The 15,409-nt window shown below is 48.8% G+C and overlaps 2 protein-coding genes across 3 annotated transcripts; one reads left to right on the top strand and one right to left on the bottom strand.

Annotated features, from left to right (window-relative positions):
• Positions 1-3,035: 3,035 nt before the first annotated feature.
• LOC102375946 (probable E3 ubiquitin-protein ligase RNF183) lies at positions 3,036-6,280 on the bottom strand. Of its 2 annotated transcripts, none has more exons than XM_006022651.1 (2): positions 6,157-6,280; positions 3,036-3,787 (listed from the first exon to the last, which is right to left on the bottom strand). In XM_006022651.1, the coding sequence occupies exon 2, from the start codon at positions 3,773-3,775 to the stop codon at positions 3,131-3,133; it is 645 nt and encodes a 214-aa protein (XP_006022713.1). In that variant the 5' UTR covers positions 3,776-3,787; positions 6,157-6,280; the 3' UTR covers positions 3,036-3,130. The 2 variants fall into 2 exon arrangements, with proteins under 2 accessions (XP_006022713.1, XP_006022712.1); XM_006022650.2 differs by having other exon boundaries at positions 3,037-3,811.
• A 6,608-nt stretch (positions 6,281-12,888) lies between these two features.
• LOC102388339 (RING finger protein 223-like) lies at positions 12,889-13,452 on the top strand. Its single transcript, XM_006022707.1, has one exon. The coding sequence runs from the start codon at positions 12,889-12,891 to the stop codon at positions 13,450-13,452; it is 564 nt and encodes a 187-aa protein (XP_006022769.1).
• The last annotated feature ends 1,957 nt before the right edge of the window (positions 13,453-15,409 follow it).

The following is a 15,409-nucleotide window of genomic DNA, read 5'->3' as shown; positions in this document are numbered from 1 at the left end:
TGGAGTATTCTAAAGAAAGTCGGATGGAGGGATGGTGACTGTTGAATTTCTGGTGGAACTCAAGTAGAGATTCCAGGTTCTCACTCCAAATGATGAAGATGTCATCGATGTATCTTAGGTATAGTAAGGGTTTGATGGTGCAGTTCTTGAGGAAGTCTTCTTCCAGGTGGCTCATAAAAAAGGTTGGCATACTGTGGGGCCCTTTTAGTGCCCATAGCTGTTCCCATCATCTGGAGGAAGTGTTGATTATTAAAAGTGAAATTGTTGTGTGTGAGGATGAAGTGTATAAGATCAGTAATATCTTTGGGTCTGTATTCTGGGTTGTAATCTTGTTCCTGTAGATGTGTAAGGCAGGCTTGGATGCCATCCTGGTGTGGGATGTTGGTGTATAGGCTGGCAACGTCCATGGTGGCTAGGAGTGTGTTGCTGGGAAGGTGGTCTATGTTTTTAAGTTTCCGTAGAAATTTCCAGGAAGCGCTTGGCCTGGAGGGACCCCCTGAGAACATATTCATAGCCGAGATCCTCTTGCTGAGAGTCTGGTATCACCCTGGTCTCTAGAGTAAACATGCAATGGATCCATTAGAATAGTCTGGAGCCCAATCCCAAAGGCATCCCAGCTCCGAAGGGTTCGGCTCCATTATCACTAGCACATGTCAAGTCTTGTCCATGACTCTCCTCATTTGATTCATTTCCCTGTGTGCATGGCTCTGGAGTAAGTTGGTAGCAGCATGTTATAGTAGCTGTTGTCCTGGGAATGAGGTCATGGCACAAGAGGAGGCTGGGACACGTGGTGTATGGGCAGGGCCGGCAAGAGAAGATGATTGATTTAGGACTGTTTGCAGTCTGCCTTAAATGAGCTCAGACAAGGTTCTTGTGTTTTATGCTCCACGGCTAAAACACTTGGATCCTCTGGTGGCAGGGCCCCTCACGGGGGCAGATGGCATGGGGAGGCAGGAGCTTGTGATTCAAATTAGATAAGCACAAGTTAAGGCAAGGGACTGAAGAGGGGAAGGAAGCGTCCTCTGCACACTGGGTCTTTCCAGCCATCTCCCACACTGATGCTTTGTGCTGTCTCCGTGTTCTCCCCAGCACTGCAGTTGAATGTGCTGCTTGGGTATCATCTTACAAGAGGCCAAAGGCAGCTGACAGGCAATCTCCTATCCCTGATTTTAAGCTCAGGGTAAGATGTTGGGCCCCTTGGCCCAGTGTTTAAATGCTCAGGCCTGGGCCCCTCTCCTGGCATTCTGACCTTGGCCAAGGTCTGGGTTACATCAGAAAGTTGCTCTGTTTTAGTGCAAACCACTTTTAAACCCCTTTTGTTTCATTGGTACAAACTGCCGATTCATTCCCACTTAGCCTCAGTCATTTGGCAATCAGCTTAAGTTAAACTGAAATAAGCCCAGCAGTCTCCAGCACAGTCTCTGGCATCAGTTTAATTAAATAGTTTTTGAATCACTCCTGACTCTGTGGAGACCACCATCTGTTGTCCATACTTTTGGGTCCTTCTCCTCTTCAGTGCCCAACCCAAGATCTGCTTTTTCTAAGATGCTAACACCTGCCTCCTTAGATTATGATGTGGAAATGTGGACACAAATCCCTTTTGGCCCAAGTTTCCCTATTTTTCAAATGATCCAGCTTGTAGGAGCAGCTGTGTGGAGTTAGTCATGAATACATGCGTGCTGCGTGTTATCATCAGTAATGCTTAGCCAGGGAATTGAAATAACTCTTCTCCAATATCTATAGATTCAAAGCCACACACAATGGGGACATTTTAAAGGCCTCAGAAAGGGCCAATAAAAGAAGACTCCATGGAACAAAAAGTCTTTGGGCTGAACTTCTTTCAGAAACCTGCAAGGTGTTACTGTTGACAGGGCTTCTCAGTGCTTGTCTCTGTCTGGGGATCTCTGTAGCTTGTAAAGAATAATGCACACTACTCCTGTGGGCTTCCAGGGACAGGAACTGTTTCTTTATTAGGAGCTGTACAGCCCTCAGACCATGGGTTTGGGTCCGTGGCTGGGACTCCCAGGTACTACCACAATACAAGAAAGAAATAAAAATATCATTAGTCAGTCATGGTGTGTCTAAGGTTACTGTCACTATGTGTTAGCACTGGAGGGCACCTGGCCATTCCCAGAGCCACTTAAGTAGCCTCCCCTCTCCAGTGCCTCTCATCCAAGGCTGTGGCTAAGGAAACCTCATGGTTACAGGAAGAGCACAGGAACAAACACTGCTGTTGTCCCAGCCACCATCCTAGAGAAGCACTGCCTGTCCTGAGCTAAGTGTTGCCCCCACATTGTTCCAGAGTGCAGGCTACCTGAGTCCCTTGGATTCAAAACCCCATGTTTCATGTCAGTCTCCTCTCTCCTGAAGATGTCTTTCTATTGTCCCCATTTTTCCCTAAGGTCCTTTCCCCTCTCTGATCACCTGCTCCAATGCTGACTCTCTCCTTGGGCCATATCCCTGTAGCAGAGACAGACTATCTGGTAGCCATGGCAGCTGCCTACCAAACAGAAGTGTAAGGTGCTTGACCTCATCTATCTATGTACACAGGGGGTATCTGCTTGGTTGGAAGAGAGGAGATCTGAGTGCTCAGAGATACTGGTCTTGTGGCACTGTTGAAACTCAGGAGTGGTGAGTCAGACAGGGAGGAAGCGGGGCTAACAAGCCACCTCCACAGCCATCCAGAGGACTCAGAGCACTCCCTACAGGCTGTGACCCTGCAGGTAGGAGTAGCAGAGGGCAGCACGCTCACTGGCCCCATGGCCCAGCCAGGCTGGCAACCACAGGCTTTGCAGTCCTAGCCCAGCACTTCAGCCCCACCACTGTGCTACATCCCTCAGAGGATGAGAGCTCAGACTGAATGAAGGGAAAGCTGGGCCCAGGCCATAACCCTCAACAAGTGCAGATGCAGTGATGACTCCAAACTTGGCACCTGGCTCGATCGCAATCTCATAACAGCCTCAGCCGCTCCCCACCAGACCCAGCTGCACATAACAATGTGGAATGAGGCTGAATGGCCTGACTCCTTCCTCCTGCAGAGCAAAGACTCAGCTGTGAGAAAGGGGCACATCCTGAACAGTTTTTTGCCCAGAGCCAGCCCTGCTCCTCTCAGCTTCCTGGTGGCAGACACTCAGGGGGAGCTGTCGGTTGCCACAAGTGGGCTGAGAGCTGTCATGTTGTGACTGGCTCTGCTGGAAGGAGGCAGAATGAAGAACAGGGTGGAGCTGATGATGAGGGTGACTGTGACCATGACTGCCACCACCAGGAGAGTGCGGCACAAAGGTTTGTCCAAGCAGCTCCAGCGGCTCCACTGATCCTCCTGGTGCAGCTGGTTCTCTTGCCATGGTGGGCGGCCCACGTCCAAGCTGTGGCTGATATTGCTCATGCAGATCTGTGGCACCACAGTCCCATGGGAGACCTCAGGCAGTTGCTTGAGCCAGAGCCTGCCCTTGCTGCGGCTGAAGTGGATGCTGCAGGTCCTATTCATGCCTTTTGGAAGGCAAGATAGGATGGCAAGGTTGTTGTCTAGCTTGGGAGGCCCGCTGTCTGGGAGCCTGGTGTAGGACCGGCACATGGGGCATTGGATAGTGTCTGGCAGCTGGCACTTGACGTTGATACGGGCCAGGCACTCCAGGCAGAAGGTGTGTTGGCACTGCAGCACCTTGGGGGCATGAAAGGCATTGTTGTATTGGCTGTAGCAGATGGCACACTCCATCTCCAGGGCCAGCTCCTCCTGGGAGTCCATTGCAGCAGGTCCTCGCAGCGGTGCAAGCATTCAGGTTGACACCTTAAAATGGGCACCAAGCAGACCCTGAAAATAACAGCTGCAAGCTTAGAACCCACTTTGTGCCACAACCTGACCTCAGCCATGGGCTTTGCAAAGTGGGGGTGGTGCAGGAGCTACTTGCAAACTCTCCCCCTGCAGGGGCTACTTGCAAAAGAGCCAATGCAAGGACAGCTGGCTCCAGGGAAATCTCAGCCCACATGCATTGATGGGCAGGGTGGGTGGGTGTGTGTGTGTGTGTGTGTGTGTGTGTGTACTGAGGCAAGAGGTACAGCTCCCTCTCACCCAGGGTTTAAATTACAGGGAGCTTGGAGGGGCTGAGCACCTCCCTCTCCCCCCATAAGAGACAAGAGCCCCCCTATAAGAGATGAGAGCCCCCTCCCCCCACGGGCCAGTCAGCACCCCTTTGCCTCCCACAACAGCCTAAAGCCAATGCACCACTGCACACAGCCCCAGCCTGCCCCACACCTTTCTAGGCAGCACAGGCAGCAGTGGCTTCTTCTGGCTGCCACTGCCATTGGTCCCAGCCCCATGGGACTGGTGAGGACCCACACACACAGCCCCAATTCCAGCCAACTTTTTTTGCAAGAGTAGAAGTGTAATTCAAACCCGGGTTGCACCTCTTCACAAGCCTGCAAATATTTGTATGGGCTGGTTTGGATAGGAGTGGCCCTGTCCTAAGCTGAGATTTGGACCAGTCAGCCTCCTGGGTTCCCTTCCAGGCCTACCTTTGTGGCATTGTCAGCCACAAATTCCAGCCCATGAGCTTGATCCCAAAGCAATCAGGTCAACAAAAACTCATTGACCTTCCAGTGTTGTCGAGAGCTGCCTGGGCAGGGTCTACAACTGACCAACTGAGCCCCTTTGTTGGGTTATTTTTAGGGCTGTGCGAAATTTCGCCAGATGTTTTGTTTCAAAGCTGTTTCAATGTGTTTCAAGCTCGAAACAGCAAAATTGAAATGAAACAAAAGCCTTCAAAACAGCTCCAAAACAAAACAAGGGCACTTGAGACATTTTGAAACTTTCTAAACATTTTGAGTTTTGAAGCCCAGCTTGCTTGGCTTCAGTGCTGGTCCCAGCTGGCAGCGGGAGCCTCCTGTCATCCGGCACGCAGATCGGGGCACTGCGCCCCCTGGGAGGAGTCTGGCGCAGCCCCGCAACCCTTCCAGGGGTGCAGGCCCCCAGATCTGCATGCTGGATGACAGGAGGCTGCTGCTGCTGCCGGCAAGTGTCACAAGTTTTGCTTTGAACAGCTTGAGGTGCAGTTTTCCAGAAACCTCTTCACCTATCTTCTTGAAACTTGGCAGACTTCATGCCCTCAGAAGGGGCTACCAGCCCTGCAAGTTTCATCTGAATCAGGCAAGAAATTTCAAAGTTTTAGGTATTTTCATGCTTCCCCATTATAGCCTATGGGCAAAACATCGAAACAGCAAAACAGTTAAGACGAAACGAAACGGAACAGTGCTTTCGAAATGAAATGAAACATTGTCCCATCAAAATGGCAAAATGGAAGTTGAAATGAAACGGGGCTGTTTTGCACAGCCATAGTTATTTTTTATTGACTACCTCTTGTCCTCTCCCCAGTACCTGCTGTGGTCTCTGCTACCCCCTCCCTGGCTGGGGAATACTTTCACTCATACTCATAAGAGAATATTGGCAGACAGCAGTTTCTACACCTCTAGGAACAAAATTGAATTGAATGTGACCCACTGAATCTATTTCAGCCTTATTTGACCATCTCTAGTCTTGACTGTATACAGTCAGGTAGGATAGAGCAGTGGATATATCTAGGAATTATATATAATAACTATCAAGAGCTCATCCTGCTCATGATGCCTTAAATTTACAAGGATGCATTTAATTTCACATGGTTTGAGGGCAGGAGTCATCCAGTTCATGGACAGCACCTACTATGCTCTCACCCATGACTGGGGTTCAAATTAATAAATATTATACCGGAGTGGGTTTTATGGAAAATACTGTTTGCTTCTACTGCTTAATAGTAAACTTTGCTGAGGCAGGCTGCATAGCACACACTGTGTTGTGATGGCGGGACAGTTCTCAAGGCTGTAGCTACAGATTGCTAATGACATTTAGGACACCAGTGCAGGTTTTCTGATGACAGCTGAAGCACATTGTGTGGTGGATCATGTTAAAAATGCTGTGCAAGACAATATTTAGAGGGAAAAGCTAATTAAGTATTATGGTGACAACTACATGTGTCCCTCTAACCTCTCCCAGTTCAGTTCATGGACTTGATGGAAGTGAACTGAATAAGCCTCAACAGCCTCAACAGCCTCCTCTTTCTTGCTCAGTATCTGTTTGTCCCTTGATTTGGCTCTAGAAAGCAAAGAGAATTGTTCACATCTTACCTGAGTAAGGCCCAGATGATGCACAATCCAAGCAGAGATTCCTCATGCTGGGGAGAGAGAAGAAATCCAGGTTTATCTGCTTCCTTTTAACTTGCTGAAGTCAGCAGCCTTCAGTAAGAGAAAAGCTGGTTTGCCAGGGAGGGGAAAGCTTTGCTGTAGGAAGTAAGGCATGCAAAGCAGCCCATTTACATGGGCTACCCACTTTGGCACAGCTGGCGGAGATGACAGGTTAAAGCTGCACTATGCATTGTGAACCTGTAGATCTGAAGGAAGCTCTAACCACAAGCGAGGAGAGTGGGGGGACAGACCTCCACCATGGCAGGGGTGAGGAGGAAGCATTCACTTGGTTCTTTCTGTAGGCATTGGCTAATAGTCTTAAACATGCAGCTAAACTGGGGGGGTGCAAAATGAGGCCCACCAGACCATCCTATCTGGACCACGGGGCCCCTAAAAATTTGGAAAATTAGTATTTATCTGCCCCTGGCTGCCTGTCATGTGGCCCTCAATGGCTTGCCAAAACTCAGTAAGCGGTTCTCCACCCAAAATAATTGCCTGCCCCTGAGTTAAACTGATGCCACAGTAGGTGGCAAAGGTCACTGAGTGATGGCACAAACAATCCAGGCAGAAGCACTTTGCCCATTGCTGAGATATGGCTGCCTCTACAGGGAAACAGCAGTTCATAGCAGGAGATGAACATTGCCCAGATTGCAGGGGCAGGTTCAACCCTGATGTGCATGGCTGGAGTGTTCAGCTGTCACACAAAGGATAAGGGAGTGTCAATGAGGACAACTTCTTTTGGCCTGTGTTGTTTCTGATGTAAAGGATAGCACCCCTAAGGTACTGTTCCCCTCACACCCTGGTGGCTCAAAAACTACTGTAAGACGTCTTGCCCAACAAGCCAACTCAGCACCTGGAGGATCCCACAGCAGTGATAACCCTGCTTAACTCTTGGTTTTAGTTTGAGGCAGAAAGCAAAGGAGGAAAAACATGGTTCATTTTCATCCAGGGAGAAGGTTAATAGTGGGGGACCTCCGGGTTCTGTAATAGGCACCAGGCTATTTAATATGTTTATGAATAATCTGGGAAAGAAGGTGAATAATAATTAAGCAAAGTAACAGCTGATACTAAAATCAAGTCATATTTTTTTCACCTGGGCCACATAATGTAATGGACTAAATCAGCTGTTCTCTTGGTATTTGTTACAGATTTATTAGACATAATGAAATCCCAGCAGGCTGTCAGCTTCCAGTGCTGAGATCATTCTCAACTCTCTGGACCATTTCCTTGAATTCTCTACTTTCCCAGACTTTGGATAGATGCAACTTCCCCAGCCATCTCCACTTGAGATGAGTTAGATGATTCAGTTATGTATGCCTTGTCCCCTAGTGTGCAAGTCTGATAGCTGTTAACTCAAACCCAGCATCCACTATTCCACAGCTAATACCATATATTCAATACCAGACTTAATCATTCTTTATAACTGCCCAGCCCTAAAAAAATTGTATGTCCAAGCCTTGCACCTTCACTTTGATGTCTACAATTCCTCTAGTGGGGTGAGGGGCTTCCACACAGCATACTGTCTTGGCCCACCTTATGTCTTATAGTTCTTTCTGGGCCAGTCTTTTGATAATCCTAGTACTTACTTGAACTGCTTCCTTGATCTTTGCATGACTGCCAATATATATTATTGTATGAACTGATTCATCACCTCTTTTAATAACCAGAAAAATTAGCCAGATCCAAATCCCTTTCCCCGTCATATGTACTAGATACAGAGCTGTACTTACAAGGATCACAGAATCATAGAAAATGAGGGTTGGAAGGGACCTCAGGAAGTCAAAGTAGGTCCATCCCCAGCTATATCATCCCAGCGAAGACTTTGTATAGCCAGGTCTTAAAAACCTCTGAAGATGGAGAATACAGCACTTCTCTGAGTAGTCTGTCCCAGTGCTTCACTACCCTCCTAGTAAGGAAGTTTTCCCTAGTATCTCACTCATCAAAAGTCTATCCAGGTCCCAAGCTAAGGCAGATCTAACCTGCTTTAAGTGCATTTGGCCACTTGCCTTTACCTTGTGGAAGTGACCATGGCTATTAAAGTGCCAGCAAAGATACTGTGTGTTCAATCCCCACCCTCCTGTAGAATTAGTGTGAAGATGGATTTAAAGTACGCAGGGGTTGGAAAAAATCATCACAACAGTTAGGTTCTTTCTTTCTCAGTGGTAATGCCCTCCTCTTCTGGTGCATTGCTATGGGGACAGACTGAATTTCTGAAGTAAATTCTAGAGCCTCTCTGGCTGTCTTTGGCCTCCTTTCACTCATCCTGGTCTGTAAGTCCCAGTCCAGCTAAGCATCTACAAATTGACCCATTGCCACTTTATCCTGGTAGTTTTCGTTGGTATCAGGTATGCCAGGAACCCAAATCTCCACTGATCCAATGCCAGGTCAGGCAGGGGTTCTTTTTTTCCTCCCCTCTTTGCTCTGTCCAGCTCAGCTTGGATAGGTGGCTGGCTCCAAATCATGTCAAGGATTTGTATCAGGACAACACAGTCTTCTTTTCAGGGAGAATTTCAGAAGCATCAATAGAGCTGAGCCACTCCAGTTAATTGCTAGGAGCCCTCCCTGTTCCTCACCATCTTCTGAGCCATTCATGGGCTGTAAAGTTGAACTGAGCCAAATAAGTCTCCCAGGGAGTTTTTTCCCTTCAAAGATAGTGAGGTTTTGCATTATGTTGAGCTGGACCCAACCGTTTCCCTCTGGACCTCTGTGGATTACAAATGTGGTAGGAAAATGTTGCCAATATTTTCTTCTTGCCCAAATTCTCTGTCTGATCCCATTCCTCATCCAGGTAGTGATTTTCTAGCTCCTTGATTTCTTGCTGCAACTAATCTCTGTTAGTAAGTTCCAAAGTTCCCACAACTTTCCTGGGCCTTCCTGATCCATGGAAAACCCACCTAACCATTCCTGATTGGCAATGTTGCAGTGGGGTTTCCCAGTCTGCCTGGTGTCTTCATAGTTGTCGCTGCAGCACAGATTTCATCTTTGTCTGCAAATCAACTCTGAGCCCTTTCTGAGAAACCTTCAGAAACCTTCTCTTTTCTTTTGTGAGTTCATTTGTATACCATTGTCTATCAGTTAAAGCCAGATACAAGCTCCTACAAACACTTCCCTCTACTGCTGGCAAGAAACTTGCTACTCCTAAATCATTATTGTCAGGATTTAATTGGTCTTTTCTGTCACAGGTTATCCTTGATGCTCTTTCTTTAGCCTTAGCTGATGCCCAACTCTCACCCAACCATTATTCACAAGTGTAAAAGTGCTGAAGGGTTTCCTCAGAGCTTGCAAGCTCAGTCAAGGTGTTTGCACTCTTGGGACAAGGACGTGCAGCAGGCTGTGCACAGAGGATCCATGCACGTGCTCGGACAGCTGGAACTCCAGGGCAGGAAGCTGGGTAAAAACCAGGGGAGACTAGCTGGGGAGAGGGGAGCTGAAGCTGTGATGAGAAGGGCTGCTACCAGGACAAGTGCTTCTGAGAGGATGACTGGCAGAAGAATTGTGACTGAGTGAGCTGCTACTGAGGGCAGAAGAGCCACCAGCTAATGAGTACCCAGGATTGCCTGGTAATTTTTACCAAAGGAGCAGGGGTTGTGCAAACAGGTTTCCCTCCAGACTCTTAAGGTCCCTGGGTGCAGGGAGTCACTGGGGGGGAATCATGGACAGGGGTTGCTAGAGGAGGTTTTCTGGGAGAGCTAGAGAAAGCAGCAGGGAATTGCAGCTGTGTGGGAGCTCCAGCAGAGAGCTCAACACAGTACAGCTGAGAAGGGGCACTCCAGGTGCCAAACACAGGGGAGCTGCCCTGGGAAGTGTCTGGGGAATGGTGTGATTGATTGCAGGCACCCAGAAAAGACTGAAAAAGGGAAAAAACCCTGGTCTCCAGAGCAGCCACACCTGGGGTCCTGACAGGCACCCCCATCTTTTGTCCTGATGACGGCATCGCCACCCCTCTTCTGAGGCAGAGCAAGCACCGCTCCTCGGGGCTCCACTGCAGCCACTCCACAGTGGGCTATTTTGCTGCAGGCAGAGTGATTTTGTGGAGACCTGGCTGATTAAGTATATATACCTGTTATATGTTGCCTGAGTGTTAAAGTTGATAACATAATTGCTTTTGTTATATGATAAGTATTTGCTTTATTTGCTGGTATATTATTATTACACTGCTCTATGCTTATTATTATTGAACTCATTGAAAATATTTTGTTTGTTATTTATGGGATGTTGAATTTGTCAGTCTCTCGGTTATTATTGTAAATAGTTATTTAGTGTGTGGTCTGCTGTGGGGAGGACCACGGGACAGCACTTCAATTAGTGGTGCTCCCAGCCTGTAGATGGAGTGGGAGTAGACCAAGATCTATTGGCACCCCAGGATCCCAAAAATTTGGATATGGCTGTGAGTAGTGCCACTGCCAGGGTTACACAAGCAAGGAAGCAATTCAGAGATGGATGTTCCCTGAACATACCTTGCTGCCCCAATCATGTGTTATGGGCAATGCTGTAATTCTGAATATCACTGCAGTAAATCTGTAGCTTTTCTTCTTCTGCACTGCCCTGCAGTATTTGGGGAGCATTTGTACTCAGCAAGTTTTTTTTTTATCTAGTACGGGGGTCATGATCCTGATGCAACTCCAAGGACAATTGGCTGGGTGCAGCTTTCAGCTCAAACAATGTGAATTTTTCACCTGGCTTTTGATTTTCTGTCTGGTAGATCCATTGGTCTCTTAAGTTCCTTGCTCAGGCTAGAGACTTGGTGTTGTGCCACAAATTACTTGTTAAAGAACCCAGACTTGAAGCAGATGATAATGTTTAATTGGCTCAGTGAGCTGTGGAAGGCATAGAGATGGGGAGTGCTTGGTATTAAAAGCTGTGCTAAGAACGATTTCATCCCTGTGCTGGAGTCCTGGACCTTCACTGTTCCCTGCAAAGCTAAAAATACACCAAAGTCTGAGGGAAATCCAGATTTGGATGTTTCAGAAAAGAGGAGCACAGCCAGAATAGATGCCGTGTGCTTCAGCCTCCTGCTTTGTATCTACATCAAGGATCATTACAGAGGGCTCCCAGGGTTTGGAAGATCCCATTGCTAGCTCGGTGCCTAGACACTCGTGTAACTGTCATCATGGGGAGTCTTCAAGACAAGCGGAGACAGATGACTGGCAGTACGTTGAGAAATGGTTAGCCATTTTATTTTTGAAAGCAGGGTAGATACGCACTTTATAGACTAACTAACTAAGGTATATACAGAGCACAAGCTTTTGACACCTCAAGTTCACTTTAGCAGATGGTGTGAAAAAACACTTCTCTATATACACTGCTCTCTGCTGTCCTTCCACAGCATCTGATGAAGCGAACCTGTGTTCACAAAAGCTTGTGTTCCATATGGGTCTTAGTTAGTCTATAAGGTGCATATTTACTCTGCCTTCTGGCAATACATGTCCAGGAGCCTGAGATGTATGCAGAGGCTAAGGGGGAGTATCCAAGCAAGCTTCAGCCGGGATGTGTCACGTAGATGGAGTTCTAATTTTTTTGATCACACGCTGACTGCTCCAGTTGCAGCGAGGGCAGCAGCTGCCCTAGCTTTTATAAGGTTCAGACTCAGAACCAGCTGTCACATCCTGAGTAGGAGAGAGCAGCTCGTGGAGTCTGAAAGCAGCAGTCAGTAGTGCCCTGTGTTGTCACACTAGCAGGCAGATCACTGCAGACTCTGCCACTGACAGGGCAGGTTACTCATGGCTTTCAAATTAGTACAGGCCCATCTGTCTTCCCAATTGCTCCACCATGGGCAGGCCCCCCCGTCAGCAGAATAAGCAGTGAGCTGGGAGGGGCTGGGCTATCAGAAGTGACTGGTGTCTTTTCATCTCCTCTTGTTCTTGTCTGGTTTTGCTTTTTCTTTCTCTCTCAGGCCCTACAATGAAGTAGTCTCCTTGCACCTTGCTCACGATCTAGTCCCTGAAACTTCTTCAGGTGGCCACCAAGGCCTGGGACTCCCTCCTTTCCCATTTCTGCTGCCTGCCACACCTTTTAGGGGCCTTGCCCATGGGTTGGCAACAGCTTAGCTTTTCCCTGGGTATATTGTTGACTATGACAACAAGGGCTCTTGTGTTTGTGCCGCATGGCCCAGTGCCACAAAAAGGATGGGAAAGCTTTAGCAGCCTGAGTTGGGGCCATGCTGTGCTGACTAGCCTGTCTGAAGGGAGCTGTGTGCGCCCACCCCAATTGAGGGAGTTTCCAGAGCTGACTGAGAGAAGAGCAGGTTGTCTTCTTTGTGTGCTAGTAAGCAAGCTGGCTGTGTGTGCACCGAGCCAGAGTTGCTATGTCAGGAGGGAGGGACTTAACTGACCCTGGCTCGGAGAAAGTTAGAGCTAAATGTCGGTTACTAGGCAAAGAAACTCACAAACAGGCTGGCCCTGCAGACGGAGCAGCGCTGGGCTCCTGCTCCCTGGGCAGAGGAAGGAACATGAGCCAGGCAGTGCCCCAACCGAGGAGATGCAGCAGCAACAGGCAAGGTGGGACAAGGGGCAGGGAGAACTGCTCTCCCTGCTGGGATTTCTGATTGCACTTGCTAAACCCTGCTGCCCAGGGAGGTGCCCCTCAGCTTAAGCAGCCCTGGGATGTTGCTACTGCTGCTGCAAAGGGCTGTGGACAGGCTCTGGACAGGGCCAGAGGGCTCAGACCCCAACCCAGATGGAGCCAGGGGAGCCTCAACAGCCCATTCCTGAGTGCCCCATCTGCTACATCCCCTACGACAACATTTTCCAGACGCCCCTGCTCCTGCCGTGCTCCCACACCTTCTGCCTGGAATGCCTCTCCAGGCTGTGTGTCTTCCTGAAACAATCCCAGGCACTCCAGTGCCCTCTCTGCAGAGCCAGCGTGTCCATCCCCCACGGAGGGGTCCCCAACCTCCTGCCAAACATGGCTGTCATCACCCAGTTCCCTCCGTGGATGCAGACGCTGCAGGAGGTCTGGCTGGATGGATACAAGCTCTACTGCATCCAAAAGCCTCTGTCAAGTGGTCAAGTCAGTGCCAGCGAAGAAAGCCCCGAGATGCTGATTACAGTGGAGCTGCTGCACAACCCGGCTCCTCGAGATACCCACTTAGCAGACTTAATCCATGTCCACCGTCCCCTCCATCTGTCCATGTGCAGACAGCTGTGCCATGCCCTGTGGGAGTATCGCATCAGGGTGTTCTGGGTCACAGTCCTGCTGGGCGTACTGACCGTTTTACTCATGTCACTGATTTACAAGTGACCGGACCCCTCGCACGACAATGCCAAGCTGGGACCCAGCTGACAGAGCAGGCCCCAAGCAGCAGTCTGAGCAACAGGTGGAGCATCTAGCCATCCAACAGCCTCTGCTCACTCACAACATGGTGGGCTTGCCACCCCACTCCCCTAAAAGAGCCTGGGGCAAGGACCTCAAGCAATCTGATGATTGGGTTTATTACTGGAATCACCTGGAAAGGGAATGTGATAAGTTGGAGCCTCTGTTTCTGGGCCACAACTTCTGGAGTAGCACAGGCCTTGGCCACTTTTCTGGGCAGAAAGGTAGTGCAGTCCCAGTGTTGGGTAGGTTTCCACATCCAGGGTTAGTCAGTCAGTCTGATGCTATGGAAGCCAAGGATGCTGCTTTTGTTTTGCCCAGGTCTTAGTTTGGTTCCCAATGCGCTTCTGAGTTGGAGCCACTACAGAATCTTGGCTTTGGTGAATGGAGATACTTTCAGCATTTGAACATTTCTTCCAGAGAAGTACCATATTTATACACGTGCACCCTTTTCCCAAAAAATTAGTGAACAAAAACCGAGGAGGTGCATCTTCAATGAGACTTTTAATCAAACTGCTCAGAAATAAGCTAGGTTTTGGCGTATTCGTAGGTGAACTGATGTCATTATTTCACATAGGCTTACTGCCATTTCAGATTGTGTGCCCATGCTGACTGAATTAGTCTGGTAGCATATGTGAATGCACGTGCTCATGAGTGGAACAACACAGTTTTCTTTATTTTATAACTTGTTATATTAAATTACTTAACTTAAATTCAAGGAACAATCTTTTTTTCTTCATTCTGCTGCCTTCCCAGAACAACGTGCACATCTTATTCAGGGGTGTGTGAATAAATATGGTATTACCCCAAAGCCTGAGCACTATTAGGAAGAGTTAGGGCATGGGCTGATTCCAAACTCCTGGATTCAGGGGAACTTTCTGAGCAGAACTTTTTAATCCATGCTGGGAAAGGAAGGGAGAGAAAGGCACACAGGCCCCTAGCAAGCAGGGGAAGGAAGGAAGTTTAGAAACATATGACATCAGCTTCCCAATGCACCAGATGCAGAGGGTTGTTAGAGGGCATGGATAGCGGTGCCACCTTGCCACCCCCTGCTCCTGGCCTCACAACACTGCCCAGATGCTGAAAACCTGCACAAGAGGCATCAAGTAAGAGGATACAGCAATTTCCCATGCAGTGGGATTTGTACAGTGTGGGCCTTACACTTCCTCCCTCCCACACCCCAATATACAGTAGTTGTTTTGTTTCGCTGGGGCAGACTCTTGGCACCAATAGGGGGCTTGTTCACTCAGGAACAGCCTTATCCATGCTGCAGTTTTGTTGGGCTAAAAGGCAGGAGAGAAAGCTGGTGTAGAGAGGTATCATCAGCCTCTGGTGGGAGACCAAGGGAGCCCAGCCCGCATGGTAATGTCAAGGTCAGTGTCCTGGATCTTCAAGACCAGGATTTCCTCTGCTTCTTATGTTAAGGCTGAAGGAGAAGCACAGCCTTGCCATGGGCCTCATATTTCCCATGGAGCCATCTGGGCTTACATCTGGCTGCCACAGCCTTTTTCTACCATGCCTAGCACTGAAAGCATTGCTTCTGGGCAGCTCCCCTCCTGCCAGCTCACAGATTGACAGGGGAGCTTGACTCTGCGTTCCACTCAGCACAGAAAGAAGACGTTCTCCCTCTTCCATGTGTTTGGAGCTACGGGATCCCAGCCCCGGATGACTGCGGTGAATTCTGAAACCTAAGAGCTTTCTGCAAAATAACAGCACAGTGAGAAACTTGACTCAGTCACAGCCTCACAACTCCTGTCATCAATACTAGACCTGGGGCTAGGTCTCAATGAAGAGAAAACAAGGGAAGGCAGAAAGAGGGGCCCTGAGAAGGCACCAAACTAGCATTCAAGAGGGCTGGGCTCTGTTTGCATCTCTGACTGGTTGA

This window comes from Alligator sinensis, unplaced genomic scaffold (assembly GCF_000455745.1).
Source record: "Alligator sinensis unplaced genomic scaffold, ASM45574v1 scaffold235_1, whole genome shotgun sequence".
NCBI classification, from domain to species: Eukaryota; Metazoa; Chordata; order Crocodylia; family Alligatoridae; genus Alligator; species Alligator sinensis.
The sequence above is the reverse complement of the archived record's forward strand: the minus strand, read 5'-3'. Positions and strand labels throughout refer to the sequence as shown.

What these genes read in the sequence shown, in the direction of transcription:
- LOC102388339 (XM_006022707.1), top strand. Translation starts at nt 12,889, where the DNA reads ATGGAGCCAGGGGAGCCTCAACAGCCCATTCCTGAGTGCCCCATCTGC.
- LOC102375946 (XM_006022651.1), bottom strand. Translation starts at nt 3,775, where the DNA reads ATGCTTGCACCGCTGCGAGGACCTGCTGCAATGGACTCCCAGGAGGAG.